Genomic DNA, 27,684 nt, shown 5'->3' with positions numbered 1-27,684 from the left:
AAAGGCATTAAAACTTTAAAAGTTTATGTTTAAATTTAACGATTTAAATGTTAAATTCTTCATAGAATCACAAAGAAAAGGGCACTTTTTGACACCACAATGACACAAGAAAAAAGCAGCACAACAGCTTTCTACATTGATGATAAAAAGAAATGTTGTTGAGCAACTAATCAGATTATTAGAAAAACTAAATTCAACATCATAATAAATTGCATTTTAAAATATATTAATATGGACAACCTTTGAATTTCAATGAATATAATATTATACCTGCTTTTATAGCATTTTTTTGTATACAATATTAGATCCACTTCAGAATATTGCTGGCAAATGAATTGATGATTATCAAAAAGTGTTTGTTTTTTTTGGTAAGATTGCTTTGGAGAGATTGGCTCAAGTGATAAGGCTATACCATCTGATTTGCTTTTTTTTGACAGTGGTGGGGAGTTCTCATTTCAAGTAACTGTATTATTTGTGGTAGTTTTGCTGTTAGGGTCCATGTGACACATCTCAAAGGGTGTACTCGCAGTAGGCTATCCGAACTGTGCCCAGCCACGTTTGACCCCCATTTCCTGGTTCATCAGACAAGTAAGAGTGAGTGATCCGAATTGGGCCCAGGTGCAGTTTAGCTGGTTGGAAGAGGTGTGTCAGAGCACGGTTCGGTTGGGCTTTGTTGCAGCACACTTGTAGGGTGAGTGCAAAGCACGTCTGAGCACGAAACTGAAGACAGGACGTCACTTTTAAGGAACCGTTTCATATGGATTTATTAATCATTCTTACTTATCCATGAACATGAACTGTCATAGTTTATTAAAGATGCAAATCCCATGCTGTGTGACAGCTGTCACCTTCAGTAAACCTCCTAATACATGCAGTACTATGACTTTCATGGACATTTATGTGCGTCAAAAGTGGTGGATCTGTTCAGCAAAAGATTTGACTGCGTGTCACTGCATATAAAACAACTTAAATACAAAACAATATAACTACAGCAATCTCCATTGTAAGGAGCCAGAGCACTTCTCTTCCTGTTAAACTGAACATCATTGATGATGAAAGCATGCTCAGGCTTGGAAGGCAAAAATAGCAATGTGAGTGCTGACCAAGGGGGAGAGGGGAGGGAGGACAATCGTACCTAAGCACGGTTTCAAGACAACCATGCCTAGTGTGAGTACACCAAAAGACTGATAGGATTAGCGCTTGCAGAAATCAGATTTTTGTTTCTAGACAGATATTTCTGTCTTTCCAAATGGGTCTTATCTTTGATATAGCAGAAGTTGACATCTATTTCTGATCCTTCTTCACTAATGACAGATCCTAAGTGTTTGAACTGACTCCAGTTTCCAGTTCTTTCCCTCTGACTTTGATCTTGGTTGAGATTTGTTTGACATCATTTGTCATTAACTTAGTCTTCTCTGCACTTATCTCCATACCGAATCTGAAGGAGGTTTCATCAAGGGTTTTCACTAATGTGGCAAGCTCATCCTCACTTCCAGCCAGCCCATCAATGTCATCTACAAGGGGAGGATTGGTGATGTTTTACCCTCCCATGCTTACTGTGCCATAGAGATACTCTAGAGCATCAATCATGATGTGCTCAAAGTAGATGTTAAAAAGTTTGAGTGATAGAAGACAGCCTTGATGTACACTAACTGTTGTCTGAAACCATTCCCCCAGTCATGTTTTAAGTGTGGCATTAAAAAAAGAACAAAAAAAGCAATTACTTGCTACAAGTATGCATGTTACAAGAATCAGAATTTTAAATCACATCTTTAAACATCTATAAAAGCTGATAATCATATTCAAAACATCTCTCTAAGACATGGAAGATGACTCTCTAAAATTGCTCCATCCCAGAGCAGCGATTTAAGATTCTGGTCTCCATCCACCGCGGGGCGTTTATGCTGAGCAGACATCCTCAGCCACACAGCCATATTAGCTTGTCACATCCCAAAAATTGCCTTGCTGACATGAGATGGGGAAAGACAGTGGGGGGGCGGCGGAGAAGAGAGCGGTGATCTGACAGAAAGGTGCTCCAACTGCTGCCGCCTCTAACATGATCATGTCTGATAGTAAATGGATTTTAGCGGGGTGCTGATAGAGCCGTGGCTGTGAAAGCGGTCGGAGCTCATTTCTCAGACTCAATTGTGAGCGACGTGTATTCAGCAGACTGGCTCTGGCCTCAATAGCCCAATGCACCAAAGCCCATTTCACAGTTTAAAAAATAAATAAATAAGAAAAATCACCACCAGACAAGAAGCAGAAGGAATGGTGCCGCTCAATCTTGTTGTTTTTCTGTTGTTTATATCACGAAAAAGAAAGGTTTTATTGTGCTACTGGCAATGGTGCACAGTTTGAAAACAATCAAGTCCATTTATTAAACATTCAAAATATCAGTTTTTGAGATGCACTAATATTCACATTTGGCACCATTATTCATTCATTAATTTCCTTCTGTTTAGTCCTTTTATTCATCAGGGGTCTCAACAAGGGAATGAACCGCCAACCTATCCAGCATGTTTTACACAGAGGATGCCCTTCCAGCTGCAACCCAGTACTGGGAAACACCCATACACTCTCACATTTACACTCATACACTATAGACAGTTTTGTTTATTCAATTTACCTATACCACATCTGTGGCGAAAACCAGAGCACCCAAAGGAAACCCAAGCAATTACAGGGAGAACATGCAAACTCTACACAGAAATGCCAACTGACCCAGCCAGGGCTTGAACCAGCGGCCTTCATGCTGTGAGGCGACAGTGCTAACCACTGAGCCACCGTGCTGCCATTTTGGCACCATTAATCATTCATTTATTAATTTTCTTTTCGGCTTAGTCCATTTATTAATCAGGGGTCGCCACAGTGAAATGAACTGCCAACTTATCCAGCATATGTTTTACGCAGTGGATGCCCTTTCAGCCACAACCCAGCACTGGGAAACACCCATACACTCCCATTCAATATTCTGAATAAGGCTGTGACATTAATAAAATGTGGAAAAAGTGAAGCGCTATGAATACTTTCCCGATGCACTGTAATTAAAACTTCCATTTAAATATTTGCACTATAGTATTATTGCTTTTTTATTATTATGATACACGAAAGTATCAAATATTATGAATTATAAAGTCCAATGCACTTTAAAAGTAAGTGAAAAAGTTAAAAAGCCTTTATTAACAAAGCATCAGGGGCAAGTTCTTCATCAGGGCCAGTTTTCATTCAGGGGCAATTTCTTCATCAGAGGCAAGTTTTCATTCAGGGGCAAATTTCAATTAGAGGCAAGTTCTTCATTGGCGTAAGTTTTTTTATTCAGGGGCAAGTTCTTCATCAGAGCAAGTTTTTATTTAGGGTCAAGGGACAACAGTGCTGATTTTTAACACAATAGCCATGTAAATAAAAGCTTTTTTACTATTTCACTTACTTTTTGAGTGCCTTGGACTTATGATTTTTTATGTTGATCTTAAATGTCCCTGATCCAATGAGCAATGATTCTGGATTTATATTATGAATTATAAATCTAGATTGCAATAAATGAAAATGTACATCTCAGAATAAATGGAGACAATACAACATAAGTAGTTTAGATTAAGTAAAGAAAAGCTATTTATGACTAATTGTCATGAAAAATAATTTGACTAAGATATCCTAAAACAAGCTGTTTATATATAAATATAATTAAATCTGAAGCATTTGATTTTTCCTACCTGTGTATACAGTTTTTCAGCTCCAGATACGCCATTCCTCCAGCAGCATCTAATGCAAACTTTACTAGTTGCTTTGTCTTGAGGTCTTCCTTTTTCTTCCTTAAGAATGATAAAAAGTCTCCGCCTGTCAAAAAAAAATGGCAAAACAAATGAGCTACAAATATGCAATACATTAAAAGAGACACCAACATCTCAAACAAGTGTATGACACAACTTTTAATGAGGAATGCTTTTTCAGTGGCTAATGGCGGAGGGAAAGATCCAGTTTACTGACCTGGCACAAGTTCCATTACTATGTAAATGGGCTGCCGTTGGGTACAGACGCCTATTAACTTCACAATGTTAGGGTGGTCGTACTGCTTTAGGATCCTAGAGGTAGAGGAGGCATAAATGACCACGTTATTTCATCTCTCATCTTTATTTTTAGGAAAATTATAAATAAGGTGAACATTATTCATTGATGTTGAATGGAAAATGTCACCTGGCTTCTGAGAGGAACTTTATCTTGAGGTCTTGCGGTAGATCTTCTTTACAAGTTTTCACAGCCACCGGCGTTTTATCACGTAGCGTTCCTTTAAAAACCTCACCAAAATTTCCCTAAAACAACATTCACCCAAAAGCAATTAGTATTTGCATTTAAAATAATAAAATATCAAAAGTACTACAAAGATAGAGGTTTTTCTTAACATACTGTACACCTTATTATGCCTTCTGAACCTATGCCATAGTGTTTGAACAAACAATGGGTCATCGCAGCTGACAAATTAACAAAACTCACTGTGAAATTTAGTATTTGTGTTTAATTTAGTTATTTGAGTTGAATATTTTAACAGACTAGTTGGTTAGTTCTTTTTAAAACTTACACTTATACATTTGGTAAAAGTCTTACCGTGTATACAAGAAAAATCACAATTGTACGTAAATACGGTAAGAATCATTCAGTATCCAATGCTGTCTGGAGATTTTCCAAATATATATTTATGGATATGTTTATGTAATCAAAAACACAGTAACACAATTATATACACTGTAAAAAAATATATGTTAATTAACAGTTTCTGTGTTTTCTGTATATTTACTGAATTGCACTATGGAACCTTGATCTCTGTCAACTTTTGATGTTGAAAATTCAACTCAGTAGTTTAACAAAGTGACATTTTAGTAATTTGAAATAATATAACGTGTAAGAAATAATATATATATATATAAAAAAGTCAGAAAATATACTGGCAGTTTATTACAAGGTTTTTGTACTGTAATATACACCAACCCAGACAATATATCACTTTAAACAATTGAAAACAATGATAAAAGTCACTTCTTTTAACTTTTCAAGGTTAAAAGTTGTTAGAAAAAAAGATTAAGGTCCCATATTTCAATTTAAAAGCATAAATAAACGGGGGGAAATAAAAACATGAATCACAAAATACAGAAAACTGCTAATTTACAGATATTTTTACAGTGAAGTAAGATATAAAACCTGTTTTGCACTTTCAAATGTATTTTCACATTTAATTTGTTAAAGTGATGCAAAGCTGAATTTTCACCATAACTCTTCAGCGTTAAGAAATCATTCAGGCTATATTAAAGTGAAATGTGGAAATATCAATTCATTGCATTATACTTTGATCTGTGCAATGTTTTACATGTTTTTTTTTTTGCAGTGCTTAACTTTACTACCAATCACACATCTCTGGGTTGAACTCATAAATGCAACTGCCAATCGGAAGCATTTCGAGATCATTTTCATTGAATGAGCATCCACTCACAAAAACCTGCACTATAATGAATTCTCTCATCGTAAATGAACTGCACATATGATGAAACTGATCATTTATGCAGCGTTTTTCAGAATAATGCATGATTTTTTTGTTGAATATGCCAAAGTTTGCAATAGAATGACATCAACATAACATGTTTTAAAATATATTCCATTCATCAACAATATTAGAATACTAACAGCAATAGCAAAGAAATCTGTACATTTTGTTATAAATTCATAACAGTCACTTTTAACCCGCTTAACTACCCCACCAAGAAAAAAAATGTTCAATTTCATTTAACTCCCAGTGTTGCTAGTTAACGCACTGAATGCATTTTTTTTTCAACACATCCCATAATTTAAAAAATATCAACCTCCACCAAATGATTGATATGTTGGTTTATGGTAAAAGTATCGGACTTAATACATATACTATGAAAAACCTGAAAATATTAAGCGTAAGACTAATTTATTTTAAAAAAATATTCAAAATAAAAAAATTTTAAATACTAAATCATCTTTTTAAATATGCCATAAAATAATTCAGATTCTCAATTAACATGCTTCTTTGTTGTTGTTTTTTTTACAATAAAAACTAAATCAAGTGTAGTAGTGCAACAGAATGTTGCCAAAAATGTTGTGTGTGTAAACCATTATTTATAACAGTCATTCTTTAAATTACTTTAACAGTCATTATTTAAAACAGTAAAAACATGGTCAACCGTTTGGTAGAGCAGGCAGTTAAAGGGTTAAAATGTTTAATTTATAAAAAGTCCCAAAGAAATATAAATGTAAGATTTTTTTAAGATTAATTTTTGGCTTTATTATGATAGGACAGTGGATATTGACAGAAAATGAAGTTGAAGAGGGAGATGGGATCAGGAAAGGTCAAAATTCAAACTTGGGATGGCCACAGCGCAGTTGTGCTATATGTTAGCACACTGACTAAGGCTATCAGATTCTTAGAATAAATATGTTAGGGTTTTCTGCAGACTTTTGTACAAAATCTGTAAATTTATACACAGTATTGTAACTAAAAACATAGATTAAAAACTTACTTTTTGACATTTATTTAAGATTTACAATGCAAATTCAATGGGCTATATGCACAGTGTTTTTCAGCCAATGATGAACTTCAGGTGAAAGCTTTGTGACAATTTTCAATAAGGTTCCTTTTATAGCATAGATGTTGTAATGTAATTCAAATATAATCAGTTACATAAATGTAAACATCCATTTTAGTTGTTAAAGCGTAAAAAGAGACAAAAGATCATTTAAACGCAAGCGTCGTCATTTGCAGCAGGCTAGCGCAGAAATTCCATTAAAAATATTTCATTTATTTTCTTTTCGGCTTAGTCCCTTTATTAATCTGGGGTCACCACAGCGGAATGAACCGCCAACTTATCCAGCACATGTTTTACGCAGCGGATGCCCTTCCAGCTGCAGCCCATAACTGGGAAACCATTGAAAATACTGGGGCAAAATTAATTTCCATATTTTAAAGAAATGGCGCAGAAAGATATAATTGAATGCAGTGCTTCTTGTTTGGTCTGATACACACTTTATATCGTGTCTCAGCCAGGCAGTGAGGATCGCTGTTTTTTAAAGAAATCAGATCTAAAATGCATCAACTTTGTATGGGATGACAATTAACCGGAAGCTCTGGGGCTGGCTGTCTGAAGTTAAGAGTCCATGTGCATTATATCTACTAAAAGACATTTGTACATAATTCATGTAAACATTTGCATATTATTCAACAAAATTACTGAAATTATTATAAAAACAGAATAAATATATCTTTACACACAAGTAAAAAAATTGATTAAATGATGGGCTCAAAAATCTGTGGATTTCTGCATGTGCAGATTCCATGTGGGCCTAGATATAATGATATATAAACTACTATACTCCAAAATACTACTTTACTGTCAAAATACTCCTACTATACTGTCAAAATTCATATGTAGTAGATATATGCATTCAAAACATAAAATCTCTCACTTGATTTCTATTATTGTGACTACAATGATTACAAGAAATTTACATAAATTACCACAAAGATGTTATTAAAAATTTCCTAATGAAGGTAAAAGATATATAATAATCCTACTGGAAATCAAATCTAGGGAGCAAACTTTGCCCATTACTGGAAAAGTTTATTTCTGACCCCGGTGAGGACTTACTTTTCCGAGAAGCTCTCCGAGAATGACATCCTCGTGATTGAGGATCCACTTCTTATCCTGAGCAAACAAAATAAAAATAGCAAATTATCTTTCTGAAGCGTGTTCATTAATGAACTAATGACTCGTGCAGAGACGAACAGAAGAGAGATGCTGCGAGTCCTGTGGGTCAGTCACTGTGCTGCGCCTCTGATGAATGATAATGATGCAATTATCACCTCATTCCACAAAAACACTCGCTTCGATAGAGACATACTGCGGTATCAATTGAACATCTCCAAAATCCCATGTTCTATTGCAAAGCATTTGTCCAAAAGTACCGTAATACACTATCAGAATAAAAGCAAAACAAAGTACATCCATACAATCCACTGACATTTGCAAATTACACCATGTTGACATACATTTCATAAAAAAAAGGTCAGGTATGCAAATAAAGCAGAATCGAGTCACCAAAACACTTTTACCTGTGCATGTTTTTGTCAGTGATTTCCTCTTAGCGAGTTCAATTAAACATTTTAGGTCAAACGATTGACCCAATCTGCTTTTACGGATCGCAAATAGTCGATTTAGCGCTGTAGGCGACATTAGAGAATTCAAAGAGTTTCAAAGGCAATTAAAACACACAAAGAAAGACCCTTTTTAAGACCTCTACGCACCTACATCAGTGCTAATGACAACAGACATTTACTACAATGCTACAATAATGGCATCAATTAAAAGGCCGTTACTGGAAACATCATGAAGACGAGTGACCTCCTGTGTCAACAATAAAACCTGGACAATAATGGACTTCCCCAAACATGCTTATCCACAATAAAAAAAGAATTAATCAAAACTGTATTTTCTGGGTTGAGACAGAAAAGTTTAGTTTCCTTGCTGTAATATTGCTATGCATTTCACTTTGCTTGTCTTCTAAGTCAGGGGTGCCTGAACCTTTCAGTTCGCACCCCACAAAATAACAATGCCAGTCCCCAATATTCTCTGAGCTTATAGATATATATAATCCTTGCACACAATGGTGCGCACGTACCAATAGGCCCAAGTCTATTCATCAGTTAATTTTGGAGAACGCCACTTGGAGACCATCCTCCATGTTCAGTTGTGGCCTGTATTTATTTTTAATGTATGTGAGTGCCGTAAAGATGTCAGACAGTTTGTCCTGGTGCCATAAAATGAATGTGCTGCATCTGACACTATTGCCACGTCTTTAATATAGCGTAATCACCCCAGGGGTCGCAAATAAAAAAATTAATTTTAAAAATTGAAAAATCGATAGGCTGATGGTTTATTATTAACATGTTAACAGTGTTATTATTAACTACTATTGTGTTCTTCAGAAGGTTACGGATAAAATACGGTAATTCTAATAATATAATAAAATTTATTAGATTTTTGGAAATCACCAAGTGACCCCTGCTTATTGTCACGCGAGCCCCCGGGGGTGCCGACCAGTGTGTGAATTGTACATTAACAATTGGTGGGGGTGTGGGGGGGTCAACTGTTTGAGTTAGTTTGTGTAATACATGCTTCAACCATTTTTGTATTTATTTTTAACTACATCATTCAATGTTTTGAGGGATATTTAGTGTATTCTTTAGTGTATTAAGTATAGATACAAACACCTATTTTCTGAGAAAAAGTCTTGTGAACACAATGTCTATTAATGCTCTAGATCTGCCACTTTTAGACTTTTTTCTAGACTAGACTGATTGGCATAATTTTGCATTAACATTGGTTTGAACCATTATAGGGGTGGTCAAATGTATATTATCTATTATTTTATTTATTAACATTATTATTTAAAATACAGATCAGAGTGAAATATTTCACAGTATTAAACAACTGACCCACCATACATATTGTTTTAACCTTTTTCAGGGGGGATTAAGCGTTAATTAGGGGGGTCAATACCCCCCAAACCCCCCTGTAATTCACACCCTGGTCCCGACCCCCACTCTGGGAACCACTGTTGTAAGTGATGCTCAATTTGGACCCTAAAATTTGATTTTATTTTAATTGATATAACAAAAACATTATTACTTAAAAAAAAGTTAATGGCGACCAAGTGGCGCAGTGGTTAGCACTTTTGCCTCACAGCAAGAAGGTCGCTGGTTCTGGTCCTGGCTGGGACAATTGCCATTTTTGTGTGGAGTTTGCATGTTCTCACTGTGTCTCTTTTTACTAATTAATGTATTTAATGTATTAGGAATTTTGGTCATGTTTTTTGTTGAATAAGTTTTTGTTTATTTAAATAAAAAAGATCTTATTGAGCGCAAACCTATGGTGGCTGAGAGAGCTTGACGTGCTGCAATTTAAGTAAACACATGCAATTACGAAAAACGCCAGCAAATTGAGAAAAGATGTTCATCCGTTTAAAAAGCATGCATGCTGCAAATTGTCACAACACAAACACATTTTTTTTAAAACGTGCTGCATTTTCTCACAACACAAACAAATTACGAAATTGTGCTGCATTTTCTCACAATGCAAACAAATTAATAAAACGCGCTGCATTTTCTCACAACGCAAAAAAATAATAAAACGCGCTGCATTTTCTCACAATGTAAACAAATTAATAACACACGCTGCATTTTCTCACAATGCAAACAAATTAATAACACACGCTGCATTTTCTCACAATGTAAACAAATTACGAAAACGCGCAGCATTTTCCCACAATGCAAACAGATTAATAAAACACACTGCATTTTCTCACAATGCAAACAAATTAATAAAACGCGCTGCATTTTCTCACAATGCAAACAAATTAATAAAACGCGCTGAATTTTCCCACAATGCAAACAAATTAATAAAACGCGCTGCATTTTCTCACAATGCAAACAAATTAATAAAACGCGCTGAATTTTCCCACAATGCAAACAAATTAATAAAACGCGCTGCATTTTCCCACAATGCAAACAAATTAATAAAACGCGCTGCATTTTCTCACAATGCAAGCCAGTTACAAGCATGTGCTGCATTTTTCCACAACGCAAACAAATTAATAAAACATGCTGCATTTTCTCACAGTGCTAACAAATTAATAAAACATGCTGCATTTTCCCACGATGCAAACAGATTAATAAAATGTGCTGAATTCTCACAATGCAAACAAATTAATAAAAAATGCTGCATTTTCTCATAACGCTCACAATAGTCACAATACGGTGGTGTCCGTCAGGTTTTAGGGTTCCCTTGAAACATTTCTGTTGTGTTCTGTTCTTTTTTCGAAAGTGTTGTGAGTAAATGCAGCAAATTGTATTAATTTGTTTGCAGTGTGAGAAAATGCAGCGCGTTTTTATAATTTGTTTGCGTTGTGAGAAAGTGCAGCGCATTTTATTAATATTTGCACTGAAAAAATGCAGCACGTTTTATTAATTTGCTTGCAGTGTGAGAAAATGCAGTTCCTTTTATTAATTTGTTTGCATTGTGAGAAAATGCAGCACGCTTTATTAATTTGTTTGCAGTGTGAGAAAATGCAGCGCGTTTTATTAATTTATTTGCAGTGTGAGAAAATGCAGCGCGTTTTATTAATTTGTTTGCGTTGTGAGAAAATGCAGCGTGTTTTACTAATTTGTTTGCATTGTGTGAAAATGCAGCGCGTTTTACTAATTTGTTTGCATTGAGATAATGCAGCACATTTTAGTAACTTGTTTGCGTTTGAGAAAATGCAGCGCATTTTATTAATTTGTTTGTGTTGTGAGAAAATCCATCGCGCTTTTGTAATTTGTTTACATTGTAAGGAAATGTAGCGCGTTTTATCAATTTGTTTGCAGTGTGAGAAAATGCAGTTCCTTTTATTAATTGTTTGTGTTGTGAGAAAATGCATCGCGCTTTTATAATTTGTTTAAGGTGTAAGGAAATGCAGCGCATTTTATTAATTTGTTTGCATTGTGAGAAAATGCAGCGTGTTTTTTTATTTGTTTTCATTGTGAGAAACTGCAGCGGGTTTTATTAATGTGCTTGAGTTGTGTGAAAATATAGCGCATTTTTAAAAAAATGTGTTTGCGTTGTAATGATTTGCAGCATGTGGTTTTTTTTTTGCAATTGCATGTGTAATTGCATTTTGTCTGTAAATGTGAAGCTCTACAAAGTCTGAAGAGATCTCAGCATTCGCAGGGGTCTGATAGTGTATCCTGCATGCAGTAGCAGAAACATCCCCACTATTATGATTTCAGTCAACATGCTCGGATGAGGTGCTTTACCCCTGTCATCAAAAACCCATCAGAGGAACAGCATGGCAGGCAATCATCCGACCTGATGGATACACACACCCACACACACAAAAATTCAACACAAGAACACTCACACAAGCAGACACACAACCCTAACACACACACAGACAGACAGACAGACAGAGACTTACACACAGTCACAGAGAGTCAGACTTACACAGACACATATACACACACAGACGCAGAAACAAATACAACAGGGGGAAATCCAGGGGGAAATCCAGTGTGGACCACCATCAAAAAACGAGTCCAAATTCATATTTTCTAAAGTGCTACAGTCTTTTCCTGTAGCCAAGAAGAAATCAACAAGCACATCTTATCACAGGACTTTACATCAGCAGGACAGGTTGATTTGAGAACCGCATAGCACGACATCAATTTCATGTCCAATGTAGTTGCGTACATTAGGGAAAATGAGCAATGTACCCGCTGAATTTCTGCAATAAGACATTTTATGGTCTCATATTGGAAATAGAGTGATAGCTGTAGCAGTGAAGACATCTCAGATGACTACGTTAAAAACAAAATGGCTTGTTTAAAATGAGAAGCGAGACGAAGTTTCACCTTTATGACGGGGTTCAGGAGCACGACCCCAGATTTCTTGGTGATGACTTGTTTAGTGGTGTAGTGATGATCTATGAGCTGAGGGATGGTGGGAAAGCCTGTGCCTTCAAATCTGTACTGATTCTGCAGACAAAAAGAGATGACCAATCAAATCAGACAGGGAGCTCACAAAACACTTCATTTGTTAGCATTTTTTTGTAATCAGGCTCAGAATAAGTCAAATTAAATGTAAAATAGGCTTTCCTTCTCAGACGTTTTCAATAGACCCTCAAAAGAACCCTGGGGATCTTTGAACAATAGCTTGAAAATCCCTTTTAAGGGTTAGTTCACCCAAAAAATTTAAATGATTATTAGCTACTCACCCGTCATATCATTCTAAGTCCCTGATTCAGATCCCTGGTTTAATTAGAATATTGTGAAGCTATGAGAATACTTTTGTGCGCACATAAAACAAGATTAATGACTTTATTTAACAGTTTCTTCTCCGTATCAGTATAGGGCGACTGTGCACTGATGTATTCCCCAGATGCAACTTCTTTTGATTGAAACAAAGCACAGGCAAACACGAGGTATACATCAGCAGTGTAGCAGAGCGCGATGCATATAAAGAGCACATTGCTCTTGTGAATGCTCTAGTGTCAGTATAGGTCACACGTGTTGTCACAATATCAACATTTTGACTTTGATTTGATACCTAAATTACACATTAGAATATCAATACCAAATTGATATTATAAAAAAACAAGTCACTGAATAATTTTTTATTATTATTATTTATTAATAACACCCAGCATTTGCTGACACTTAAAACAGAGTGTGTGCAAATAAATATCTTTTTTGTTCAATTATTAATAATTTTTTCTGGATATGTTGCTTGGTCCTCACATTGTTCATTACATAGCCATCCTGTCATAATCATGTATAAACAATTTTTGCAGTATTTTGAATTTTATATATATATATATATATATATATATATATATATATATATATATATATATATATATATATATATATATATATATATATATATATATATATATATATATATATATAGTATAACGATGGTTTGTTCTGTAGACACTATAAACAGAACACATACACATATACATATATATACATATACATATATATCTATACATATACATATACATATACATATACATATATATATATATATATATATATATATATATATATATATATATATATAGTGTTCTGTTTATAGTGTCTACAGAACAAACCATCGTTATACTATATATATAAATATATATATATATATATATATATATATATATATCTATAGGGATGTAACGATTTACCTGACTCAGGATTAGATACGATTCACGATACTAATCTCACGATTTGGTCACGATTCTTTTAACAAATTATTTGAGACAAATTTAGGGTGAACAAGAGTCCTTTCATTTTTTCAATAAAATATTTTCATTAATAACTAAATTGGAATTTTAAAACAAAATGCAAATAAAAAAGTGAATAATACAAACTAAAGAAGGCTCTTTAATATAAACGAACTAAAACTTTGTGCAGCTATATTACAAATTTAAAATGAACTCCAAATAAAAAATGAACAATACAAATTAAACAAGGCTCTTTAATACAAACAAACTAAAATTGTGATTGTGCTGCGATTTGACATTATTTTAAATAAATGTCAGCATATCTCTGTTTTCTGGCATAAGCTGAGGTCTTTGCACATTTACAATGTCCCCTGATGATGAGAAACACTTTTACTAGGAACTGAGATGGCTGGTGTGGAGAGGTAAGCCTTTCCTAAACCAGAGAGCAGTGTGTACAGAGGTGGTCAATAGGCCCTCTGATGCAGGGGACTGGCCTCTGGCATAAAATACTGATTATAATATATGAAATATTAAGCAAATTACTAAAAGCTGCATAAACTAAATTGGAAAAGAAAGGGTAAAAAAGGAACTATCTAATACCTGGTTCTGTAACAGCACAGCTTTCTCTTTCAGTCTAACAAACATCTTCACACTTTCGCTATGAAAACTCTAATGCACCATGTGATCTCCGTAACACTCGTCAGAGCAAGCGGCGCTGTCAATCCTCCGGTCAGCATGGTTTGGCCTAATAATATCTTTTTGCATATAGACGTCTGTCACAGTAGTTTTTCACAGCTGCATCATATTCGTTCTGTTAGGGCAAGTAAACATCTTTTTGCAGTTTTTGCACACAGTTTGTGTTTTGTCTGGTGCACTCGACCACTGTCATTTTACTTTGCTGCCTCACCTCTTGCTCACTGCTGATGTGCAGGTAAAGCGAGCTTGCGCCTGTAAACACAGCACCCACTCGGTCCAAAACATGTATCTCGATTCATTCAACATTCGTACCAGTTTTAAATGTCACTTATTTTAAATCGATATTCAACTGACTCACGATGAATCGTCACATCCCTTGTATATATATATATATATATATATATATATATATATATATATATATATATATATATATATATATATATATATATATAAAAACGACAACAGAATAAGACTGAATAAGACAGAATAAGCGTCACATCATCTTGCCACGTTTGTCGCAAAATACGTGATATCTCCTGGACGGAGGAGCTTGGCCGGACCAAACCAACCACATGGATTGAGCACGCCATTGTTAATATTAGGAAGAAAATAAATATTCTATGGGGTTATTTGGAGTCAAACACTTTGGACACCGCTTGAACAAAAATTAAGACCATGTAAAAACGTGATTAAGACTTTTTATTACCTTTTAAGGGTCTTAATTTTCTCATAATTGATTTATCAACTTTTAATACTTTTTAAAGAGCCCATATTATGGGTTTTTGAAAATGCCCTTCCATGTAGTGTGTAACACAGCTCTAAGTGAAGTGAAATATCCAGCTAAGGCTTAAATCTGTAAGTGTACAGTGTTTAAAATTATTGATTCATCTATAAAAGAGTCGACTCATAGTGCTTCAAACGAGTCGTCTTGATAACGAGTCATTAGGTGTTTTGCGATGACGCAGCCACGAAACACAAGCCTCGCCAGTAGTTACGCGCGCAAACCAGGGAGATTTGAAACCTGCGGCCCCGCCCACTAACACAGAAAAAACACTAGACACATACACACAGACGCCGCCGGTCGAATGAAGTCACGCTGTGCTCAGATGGATAATATTGACAGTCTCTACCCAAAGATGAAACTGTGATGAGTCAGTGGTTGAGGTTTATTCACTAGTGTAAGTAAGTGTGATTAAAATTGTTGCCTCGTTTACTCTAGCTTGCAAATTATGTATTTATTGTGTTTTGTTACTTGTTAACCTGGTACAGTACACGCGGTTACACACTCGACCTGCTCTTTTTCTCTCTCTCACACACACACACACACAAACACAAACACACACACATCACGTTCCTCCTCAGAACTAGGCAGATCGACACGAGTCTCCTGTCTCCTAGCTTACGATGGCCATAGCAACGACAAACGGCAGTGGAACGCGAGCTCACAAAAGCCTTTAACGTTAAATCCGTAAACAAAGCGGCACGCGTCGCGTTTTTAACGTGGCTTACATGCGATAAGAGAATATAAAGAGTAACCGCGTGTACTGTAAAGAGAGAGAGAGAGAGAGAGAGAGAGAGAGAGAGAGAGCAGGTAAAGTGGCTAGGAGACTCGCGTCGATCTCCCCAGTTCTTCTGAGGAGCGTTGTGTGTGTGAGAGAGAGAGAGAGAGAGAGAGAGAGAGAGAGATAGAGAGAGCAGGTAAAGTGGCTAGGAGACTCGCATCGATCTCCCCAGTTCTTCTGAGGAGCGTTGTGTGTGTGTGTGTGTGTGTGTGTGTGAGAGAGAGAGAGAGAGAGCAGGTAAAGTGGCTAGGAGACTCGCGTCGATCTCCCCAGTTCTTCTGAGGAGCGTTGTGTGTGTGAGAGAGAGAGAGAGAGAGAGAGAGAGAGAGAGAGAGAGAGAGAGAGAGAGAGAGAGAGAGAGAGAGAGAGAGAGAGAGAGAGAGAGAGAGAGAGAGAGAGAGAGAGAGAGAGAGAGAGAGAGAGAGAGAGAGAGAGAGAGAGAGAGAGAGAGAGAGAGAGAGAGAGAGAGAGAGAGAGAGAGAGAGAGAGAGAGAGAGAGAGAGAGAGAGAGAGAGAAGGTAAAGTGGCTAGGAGACTCGCGTCGATCTCCCCAGTTCTTCTGAGGAGGGTTGTGTGTGTGGAAAAAAAAGCCTAACACTATGAAGCGTGTGTGCACTGTGACTACTTTTATATAGTTGATTAGCAGCTGGGCATTTCACTCTGTCTCGCGCTGAAGCCTGTCACTGTCGACCAATCGCAGCAGGCTGTCTTCGGTCCAATCAGCGCAGATTAGCTTCGCGCTGAGGAGGGGGTTGGGAACAAATGAATCACTGAACGATTCATATGGAAGTCACTGGGATAATTAGGTAAAAATAAATGCAGATTATAAGACCATAAAAGTGTTTTATGATCTTGCATGCATATTAGACTGTTGTTGGAGACCCTTACAACCTACATATGACCCAATTTCATTTATAATATGGGCTCTTTAAGACCCCGTGGACACCCTAATAAAGGGATAAAAACATCTATGGAATTAAAAAAAATCTCTAAAAAGTATAATAATTACAAGAACAAAAAGTGTTGGTGAGACAGTGTCCGCGTACAGCAAGCAGTATTTAGCTGTTCAAGAAGGATCGTATGTTTTGTTTCCATAATTCACGGGGTTTTTTGCATGTGTTTCCCCGTGATGCTGTCAGGGCCGATACAGCAAAGCTGTTGGTTTGCAGCAAGCATTTTTGTCAGGAGAGCTGCACGAGAAATGAAGAATGGCGGACTCTGTCTTTTATCAGTTGAGTTTGTTACCATTCACACACATCACCTATATCCGTGCTGCTGCGTTCGCCTATTTTTAAAATCCACCAGATTACTGGCAAGGCTAATGGTTGGAATGGGTAGGGACTGCTGGACTGCTATTCACTGTGTCACCATTCAGACCCTGGGATTGAGGGAGAGAAAAGTCCTCATTTATAGTGTTTACATGATTATCTTTATGATGATATAACAAATTGTGGTTCTGTTTATATGAAATTATAAATAACATATGAAGCAGGACATTAAATTGCTGTTTATTTCTTTGCATTTTAACTTTGTAAACTATAAAATCATGGGTCTCCTGATGGTTTGCGTCTCATTTTGTGAGCCAACTGACAAAAGTTGTTCGCTCCCATTCTTCCACCTGCTCTGGCGGGCATGCCCACACCTCCCTCTGCTCACAGCGCTCCACACCCATCTCAGGGCATTTTTTGAAAAAATTCTGAGGAAGACTTGAACCGAAAGAGGGGGGATCCATGGCCCTTTAATTAATATTAGTTAGATAAGCTTAAGTAAAAAATTTTTCAAAATAAATTAAATCTTATTAATCTTATAGATAATAATAAAAGATGTTTTTTTGTGGTTTTATATTGAAAAACGATTGACTGATGAACAAATCATTACTCAGTTTAAATGTTTGATGTGAAGTTTTTATCTGTAGTTAGTTAATTATTAAATAAACTGGATAAAGTAATGCTTTATTAAAATAAATGTATTAGTCAATGCTATTACTGCAATTACACACTGACTATTTTATCATCTACTCACATCAGCGAACTGAATGATGAAATGTCTGCGCTGTCCATCAGAGAATACAGACAGCACGTATTCTCCAGGTTTTCCGTGACTCTCGCGCACCAGAAAGTCTCCCTGTTGTTTCAGTAGCTCCTGGGCCTCTGTCCTGGGAATGGCACCGTGATACCACTCCTGCTCGCCCAGTGGCTTCTCACTGGTGGGTATCACGTCGAAAAACTGTGGAAGGACGAAAACAAGGAGGTCAAAGCAGAGAAAATGACAGGTCAGATAGAAACGAGGAGGTGTTAATGGAAAAAAGCAGAAGACTGGGATTATACTTACTGACGAAGAGCCCAGGACAGACTTGGGCGAACGGATGATTCCGGCGATGGAGTGTCTGAGGGTGTCAAACTTTGATATCCTGTCTTTGCTTTTATCCTGAAATATAACGTGCGTGTCAATGACAAAGTTTTGTTATACATACACTGTGCACAACGAGGGAAGAAAATAATGTTTTAAACGAAACAAATCAAATATTTTGAAAAGAGCAGCAGAAAGAGCATCAAGTTGTATTTTTGGGTGCAATTGCAAAATAAGATCATTTAACTGTAAAAAAAAATTATGATCGGAAAGAGATGACAGCATAGGTTTTATGTTCCTTTAACTTGTTTTAATAGGCCAAGTGATACAAATTTTGTATTAATGTTTTAAAGAAACACTTTTTTGGAAATGGGCTCCTTTTTTAAATTCCCCAAGAGTTAAACAGTTAAGTCTTACCATTTTTAGTACTTTCACCTGATCTCTGGGTCTGCTGGGAGCATTTTTAGCTTAGCATAGCATAAATCATTGAATCATATTAGACCATTAGCATCTCGCTCAAAATTGTCAAGAAACAAGTTCAGAAAATTTTCCCACTTAAGCTGGATTTATACTTTTGCCTGGTGCCACATCGCACAGCTCCACTGACTGTGCGCGCAGCTCGTGAAACGGATGTGGCTTTTTTTTTTACTTGCCGTGTTCACCGTTGTGATATTCTTTAAAACAACAGGGGGCGGTCAAAAAAGAAACTGACCATTAAGTCAACGTTTCCGGAACTACGTCATATCATTAAATATTTTTAAACTAATTGTTTTATTGTTTTTATAAATGATTTTAATGATTATAAGGATTCTTATAACCATTCAAGATTTTTTTTAATCAAACTTTGATGCATCACTTGCTTTTGTTCATATCTCGGACAGTTTTACCTATTAAAGTTTATTAAAATATGAATCACATCAGTACATGGGTTGCTCTACAAATATATATTTTTATTATGGCAAGAATAAAAGCAAACTTACTAAAAAAAATACAGATGTTTTTTTTAGATTTAGCCCGCTCCACAATTCACACATTCATTGTCTGGCTAGTTTCTGTCCTATACTTATGCTAAAAAGGCAATAATGGTTCAACATTTCTGACCATTATCACCAATAAAGCCTAGAAAAACAGGGCATCAGTATATTGTAAACAGATAGGTTCAAATAATCCTTTCCAGTTATCAAAGAAATAATTTGATCCTTAATTATAGTTTTGTAACAATTGTATATATATACACATCAGTGTAAAACCTATGAATGGTGGAAAAACATATTTCTATAATTGGGTACATGGGTCTCCACTTTTGCCATGGCCTCTTTTGGCTTTAACAAACTAATCCCTCAGGTTTTTCCAAACCTTTTAACAAAAACTTTCCTCCTTTCCTACGGCTGTTGCAATTTCTATCCAAGAATTATTGATCATTAGGTTATCTCTATGATCACGGATCATAAAGGTGTCTGCACAGTCGCACTGTTTCAGACAATATCTCTTCAAAGTGTGTCATATTTAACTCAAATCAAACACGGCACCACGTGAACTGTTCGCTCGAGTCTAAAAAAAAAATCATGCGCTCCGCTGGCCGAAATCATGTCACGCACACCTAAAGCAAACCTCTGCAAACTTTGCGATGACGTCACATTCGCCGCGCGCACTCAAGCGAAGTAGTGGGTGCGTCAAGTATAAACCAGGCTTTAAGGGGGTGTCCCAAAATGTATTTTTAAGGCTTGGTTGTGTTTATCACGTTTTTTTTTTTTTATTTATTTTATAATTTTTTTTATCTTACTTTAATTATGTACTGCTACTCAGCAAACATGAAAATGACTATCATATTTTCTAGTTAAAGAGGCTCTTATTGGTCAGCTAACATAATGTGCTGTGATTCGTGGATTGGCTCCATGTCACCAGGAAGCGGCATACCTCTATTAGCACATGATTTGCCGCTGAGTAAATACTGTCAGTGTAGCTGTTAGCCATATCAGTTTGAGCCTGAATCAGACAGAAAATGAAGAGGACACAGCTGAACCTCATGCCTGCTCTCTAAAATAAAATCTGACAAGTGTCTTTCCCATATACTCAGAATAAGCATGTGTAAGTAATATGAAATGTTCACAAATCTTTTGCGTGTTTGTTATTTGAGATGTAGAACGCACAGAAAGTGGCTGCACAGAGAGACACTGCAGCGCTGGTGAAGATTGTGGGTGTTCACAGCGGATTGATGTGTAAATATGAATTTGTAGCTAAATTGTTAACAACGCCAAACAGCATTTACGATTGTTGCCATCCTTGTTTTCATCCTTGCTACAACATATCGTTAATGCTGGAAACCATGCATGTAATAGATCAATTTTAACAAATGAAAATACTTACAGGTTGTGGCTCACAATCCACATTTTCTGCTATTATGGTTGGAGCTGCTCCGTCTTTGAGGAGTTTTAGCCGAATCCAGCACTGAACTGAGAAAGATTCTGGAAGCTGTCCTTTGTCAAATGTTAGCTATATCTTTGTTATAATTCTCTAGAAAATAATTGCAACTAAACTGTAAGCACTTTTCTCTCTTTGTGTCGTGTCCTTTGGAAACCCAAATACAGAAACAGAACAAGCTCTGTGAAAATAGCAGCGTTTGGACAGCATTTTAGCTTTTTCTGCTATAACATTACAGCACCTCTTGCCATGTCCCTTCACTGCATGGAGCGTATGCGTGTGGTGAATGCGGATAACCTGAAGCGTTTGTGATCTCACTAACCCGGATGTATTTTTTGTAATCCCCAAACTTCGTTCGCTGTAGGCTTTGCTAAGCTAACTCTGTAAAAGCCAATGTCTCTCTTTGCCTTGAACTTTGAACATATTACATTTAGAGATGTTGTTTATGTTCACACAGCTACATTACACATGAACTAAAGTTTAAAATTTTATATATTAGTGGACAAACCCTATTAAAGTTTAACTCTTCTGTAGTTACACTGTGTACTAAAACCCAAAAGTAAAAGAAAAAGTTGCAAGGCTTCAGCAGGTGCAATGATATTTTGCAATTCCTGAAAATAGTCCCCAAGTACCACTAGGTAACTGCTCTGTGTACTCTCTCTCTCTCTTTTTAACAAGATGCTAATGGTCTAATTCTGGGATGCCCAAACTCGGTCCTGGAAAGCTTAGTTCCAACCCCAATTAGACACACCAGGGCTAGCTAATCGAGCTCTTATCAGGCTTTCTAGAAACATTTGTGCAGAGGTGTTGAGGCAAGATGGAGCTAAAATCTGCAGGACACCAGCCCTCCAGGACCGAGTTTGGGCACCCCTGGTCTAATTCAATTCTCTAATATGCTAAGCTAAGCTAAAAGTGCTCCCACCAAACCCAAAAATTTACTGAATTAATTTTAAAACTGATAAAGCTTAACTGTTTAACTCGAGGGAACTTTTAAAAGAAGTGAAGTGTTACTTTAAGTCAGTTTAATTGATTTATGAAGTTAAAATGACATGTACATTTAATTTGATTCAATTTTAAAAACGTAAGGAAGATCAATTTTTTTTACAGTGTAAACATCATACCATGGAAACATCAGAGATTTTTGTAGCACTATGATATGGTACAACCAAAGTGCAGTTTTACAAGAAAAACCCAATTTTTGTATGCATGAAAAAAACCCCTCAGAAATAAAAGCTCATTTACAATCCCTGCAGTGCAAGTATTCATTTTTAAAACAGTCTTAATAAATCATACTGCGCATCAATGCACTGACAAAAAAAAAGATATAGATAAAAGCAACAACAGTAAAAGTGAGAACACACTGCCCTCTTCTGCCTTTTCAACACCAACAGCTTGTCAAATCACAAGGCATCTTTTCACACAACTAAACTGCACATAGATCATGAAATTAAATAAGACAAATTTATACAATGTTGGAGTGTAGCTAGGAAAAGTTTAAGACGTTAAAGAAAAGTTTAAGACGTTTAATAACATCATAAATACTGTTTGTTAGCAATAGCAGCTGTTGTATTAAATGATTTCTACTGCACAGACCTTTAGGTGTTACATTATTTGAAGATATTTCATTTAGAATCTTAATTTTATGTTTGTTTGTTTTTTTCAGAGTATTAAAAACAGTTTTGTTCAGGATACAAAGTGTGATTATTACCAATGCTCTGGAGAAAATTAAGAGGCCACTTCACATTTATTATCAGTTCTTTATGGACTTGCCAGCAGATATATGTATTATACCTAGGGATGCACCATATCGGTTCGATACCTCATATTTTTGCTGCATCGGGCCAGCTGGTACCAATCCAAATCTGATCTTGCGTGCGATAAATTCTGTATAATCTATAAGCCAACAAAAGCCATGAAGGTAGCCTATTATAAGGGCCTAGAAAGTCGTCATGTAGGCCTACTATAACCCAAATGTTCTAAAGCCCTTCTTTAGTTTAATGTGTAGCACATTCAAGTAGTCCCACCGCTGCGCCTGTCAATCATTCTTTATTCATTCACAATTCAAACTGCGTGTCGTGTTCATGACAACACGAAAAACTCTCCAAGACTATTTGTTCTTATTAATATAAGTCCATTTATGAGTGGAAAAATGCATTTAGTTTTGCATTAAATCAGTACATTTTGACCTGCAAGGAGTTGTTCATTGCTGATTCTAAATCATGTTGCGCTTTGTCTGTCAACAGATCCCATTCACAACACTGGAGTAAAGAGGGTTATATTACATGCTCTTCACACACAAAGCAGGCCTACCTGAAATTATGAGTTAGAAAAGGATTAATAATACATTGGACAGATCCTAAACGTACGTGTGCGCAGACACCAAAAGGGCTGCGCGCTGTGTCTCAGTGATGCATCATGAGCTTCATTCACACACCAGCTCCATAAGACTCTGTAATATTAAGAGTTTCTGTTCTCTCATCCTTCCAACTGAGTTTATTCTTCCGAGGGGAATACTTTCAGTGCTGCGAATAGTTTGTAAAGTCTGGCTCATTGTGGTCAAAGTAGTTGATTAAATTAATAAAAGTAAAAAACTGACGGGCACAATATGAATTGTCATTAACAGAGAATTATTTAGCTTAATATAGGCTACTCTGAAACTGAATATTTCACTGTAATTTTTTTATATTATTATTTTATTTAACAGATCAGTTTGTTTTTGATTAAGGTCAATAGTTGTAGCCTATAACAGATTTCAAAGAAAAATCATAATATTAAAAAAAGGGAACATAAGCTGGACCACAACAGATCAATATCATAACGAATGGTCAAATAATGTGGCCTAGTTTACAGCAAGCATCATGTTCTTAGTTAGATTGTGCCGTCTATTTTTATTAAAGAAGATTTTTTTATTTGAGTTTATCACAAGAACTTTCGAAACTGTATTATGCTTAAAAAATAAAATAAAATAAAAAACGGCACAGTATCCGGATCGGATCTGTATCCGTCGATACTCAGTTTAAAAAATGGTATCGGTGCATCCCTAATTGTACCTAATGTCCATTTGTGTTTTATTATGAGCTACTGATTTCACATAAGAATATTTTCTAGAAAATTTAAAGCATTTATTTGCAAAAAATATCAAAAGGTCTATTTATAAAAGACAGACATGTAGTGGTCTTTGTTCAACATTTTAAAGCCTGATATACAAAATAATAGTGAGAAAATTATAATTACTGAAGAAAAATAGCTGAATCTTATTCAAAGACTTAAACTGACCAAAAATGTGTAATAATAATTTAACAGTTTATTGGCCAGTGTTAAGTTCACCTGCAGAACGTACTTTGGGGTTATGTGTGTGCGTTTGCCTGTTTGTGGGTGTGTCGTTTTTTCATGTGTGTGACAGGTATGAACGGAATTGGAGTATCCGCATTTCGTGCTGATGACGTTGGCCGCTGACAATGGGCTTGCACCACCAATCGCTGATCTGCGTATCTCTATATCTCTATCTATATCTCTATATATTTCTATAATATATATCTGTAATACCTCGGGAGAGGGTGTAGAAGTTAGAAAGTCGCGTGATATACATTTACAACCCTCAGATTCATTTTGTATTCTTTCATTAGGTTCAGAAGAGCGTGCTGTTTTGTGTATGTTTTGTTTTTTTAGTTAGAGTAGTTTAGTTAAGACGTTTGATACGTTGAAGATGTTTCTTTTCATGCTTTTCTTATGATATTTAGTTTAGTTTGTTTAATACAGTTAGTGTGTTTTGTTATATTTATTTCTTTGATTTAAGCACCTCTAACTGCCTCCTCTCCAACAGGTAATTTATAATTTATTTATTGTAAATATTTTTGGGCAATAAATAATCAATTGCAGTGATATTTGGTTTTCAGCTGTTTGTTTCCCTATCCATTGGTCACACACACACTAAACTATTATACAGTGCGTTATGTCAAAATACCCTTAGATTATTATTAACATGCAAAAGGACAAAACAGCCAGCAAAAATGGAAACTCCTCCTCTTCTGGTGCACGAACAGATGTGGCTAATCTGAGCTCAAATGAGAATCCGGCGGATATAAAAACACCATCTGCGGGCGATCTCACGTTTGCTAATTTGAATCTGTGTACTGCAAGGATCTAGTCTGAATGCCTTACCAAGTGGTGCATTACCATTGAGTTGACGGAGCGGGCATCCTCTTCGTAATTGACGACGGGCGGTGGCTCTTTGCCCTCGTTCTCCTGCATCTTCTGCTCCAGCAGTTCTCTCTGTGCCATGAGTTTGGCTTCCGAACAGCGCATCAGCTGGACTGTCTGTCTGAGCTCCTCCAGAAACTGCCTCTGACTGAGAAACAGCACCACGCTGAAAGAGAGACAGAGATCACACAGCTCAATCCACAATGAACGCTTCTTTTAATCTCTTATTTCAGGACTTTTTTTCAGAGCGTTATGTCAGAGGCAGAGGCACTGTAAGGCTATTTCTGTGTGGAATGTGTCCTCTACGTTCTTTTAACTTAGCAAAATGAAAATGAATAAAAAATATTGTCAGACATATTTAGACATTTTAATATTTTTTCATTCATTCATGGATCACAGCGTAGCCCTAAAGTACTATCTAGTTACTTTAAATGGTTATACTTTGACACTACCCTTCAAAAAAAAAAAGTTTCACCCGATTTGTCAAGACAGTTTAATCATTATGGTGGCTTGAGAAAGTTAAAATACTTTTATACTATAAAAACTGAATATTCTTCCGTCTTCTTCATCTGAGACTAATTTCTATACACATCTCCTCCTAGAGCGTTCATACTAAAACCACCAAACTAACAACAAACCTCCAAACTGGTCTGACTTGGGTTGCCATATCTTTTCCAACTGACCCAACTTACAATTTTGGAAAAAGTCCCATTTACTTAACATTGGACCAAACTTTGTGACCTCATAACTCTGCATCAGACTATCATACTATCCAGACTTAAGGTTACGCTCATTTAACTCAGGTTTCCTTTGGGTGCTACGGTTTTTCCCACAGTCCAAAGACATGCGCTATAGGTAAATTGGATTAACTGAATTGGCTGTAGTGTATGTGTGTAAATGTGAGCGTGTATGGAAGGGCATCTGCTGTGTAAAACATATGCTGGAATAGTTGGTGGTTTATTCGGCTGTGACGACCTCTAAAAAGTCAGAGACTAAGTGGAAGAAAAATGAATGAATGAATAAAATGTACCTACTTTTCATCCTTCTTGAGTCTGAGATTGAGTGTTTTCACTAAATCCTATATTAAGAGTCATAAAAGTCTAATGCATTAAACGTGATGCATAACACAAATGCAGACCTTTTAGATCTGTTCAGTTTGTAAATATCTACCAATACTCTAATAAGAATTTGTTGAATTGTTGTAAAGTTACTTACTGCTAGACATTGTCTGAAGAGGAAAAAATAACGTGAATCCTGGAAACAATGCTGGCTTCAAACAAACCATATCTCAAACTGTAAATCAATCTATTTTCACATGCTTTAAGGGTCAATATGGTGTATGCACAGCTAGTGTTTTTTTCCCTACTGATAAACGGTTAATGTGACTTTTTTTCAATTTTATATGGTTCCTTTTACAGCATCTATGTTGTAATGTAATTCAAATTTTATCCGTTAAATAGACTTAAGTATTTATCTTGTCGTCCAAGCGTAAAACGAGATGAAAAGCTGTTTACGTGCAAGCGCATCAAGATCAGCAGGCTAGCCCAAAAACTCCCATACTGAAAAATACTGGAGTACAATCATTTTGCATATTTTAAAAACATGGTGCAGTAAAATGGAATTTAATGCAGTGCTTCTTGTCCAGTCTGAGACCCAATTTATATTATTTATGGATCAGGCAGTAAAGATCATAGATTTTTAAAGAAAACAGACCTTGAACGTGGAGATTTTGTAATGGTATTTAGTTCACCAGAAGTATTTTATCTGGGTTACTGAAAATTAAAAGTCTTTCTCTATATACCCTATTATGAATGAGACCAATTGTTGCTGTTTATTTTTTTGAACAAATTAAATTTGACGGCATGTTTTGCACTAAGCACAGAATTTCATCAAGCACGATTGTCATTGATTTAAATGTACATATTTAAATTGTGAACAAGATATTAAAGCATGCATATTGCAGATCAAGTGTGGCAAAATAAATCTTATACTACAGAGTTCAGCTAGCTGAACTGGGCAAGTTCAGGTGTAGAGCTGAGCATTTGATTTTTACAGAGGTGATTATATCAACATCTCTTGTACTGGATTACCCAGCAGACCTTAAAGAATGTGCTGAAGCTGGACAAATCCTCATCCATCCAGCACAACAGCACAGTTCAGTGAGCTCTATCAGCCCGAGCCCTTTCATCTTCACAGAGGTGCTGAGGTCAACAAGGACGCTCCGCTCAGCCTAATGAAGCTCTGTGGAAACACTTGAGTTCCCCACACATCACTGCTACATCCACACACTTACAGCTGACATGAAGAGGACAATAAATCAGGAGTAACCATAAATTGATATGTTTCCATCAAAAAAGGCGAATTCGATTTTAGTTTTTGTCTTTGTTCTTGTCTAAATATCTAAAAATTCTAAAATCAAAAAGCATTATATTATACACAAGTAAAAAATATTGTTTTGTTAAACAAAATAAAATAAATTAAATTAATAAAACCATCTATAACTTCCTTAGCCAATGCATGAAGTAGCATATTCACAACATGTGATTCATCGATACAGCATATTTTATAGATTTAGTAAATTATGAAAATTACACCATGATTAAATGTTTGTCAACAGAAAATTGCACTGCTCAAATGA

At 36.0% G+C, this 27,684-nt stretch overlaps 1 protein-coding gene across 2 annotated transcripts in view; it reads right to left on the bottom strand.

The window, feature by feature from the left end:
• The window catches only part of fer (fer (fps/fes related) tyrosine kinase), a 69,220-nt gene that overhangs the window by 12,631 nt on the left and 28,905 nt on the right, over positions 1-27,684 (bottom strand). The window contains exons 9-16 of one of the 2 annotated variants that reach the window (XM_056458601.1): positions 25,008-25,212; positions 18,408-18,503; positions 18,099-18,302; positions 12,455-12,577; positions 7,656-7,712; positions 4,192-4,307; positions 3,985-4,079; positions 3,711-3,834 (exon numbers count right to left, since the gene is read on the bottom strand). In XM_056458601.1, coding sequence (XP_056314576.1) covers positions 3,711-3,834; positions 3,985-4,079; positions 4,192-4,307; positions 7,656-7,712; positions 12,455-12,577; positions 18,099-18,302; positions 18,408-18,503; positions 25,008-25,212 — 1,020 coding nt within the window. The remainder of the gene's footprint in view (positions 1-3,710; positions 3,835-3,984; positions 4,080-4,191; positions 4,308-7,655; positions 7,713-12,454; positions 12,578-18,098; positions 18,303-18,407; positions 18,504-25,007; positions 25,213-27,684) is intronic. The other variant, XM_056458602.1, reaches the window with a different exon arrangement.

Source organism: Danio aesculapii, chromosome 5, assembly GCF_903798145.1.
Source record: "Danio aesculapii chromosome 5, fDanAes4.1, whole genome shotgun sequence".
Lineage (NCBI taxonomy): Eukaryota > Metazoa > Chordata > Actinopteri > Cypriniformes > Danionidae > Danio > Danio aesculapii.
This window is presented reverse-complemented; position numbering and strand designations above follow the sequence as displayed.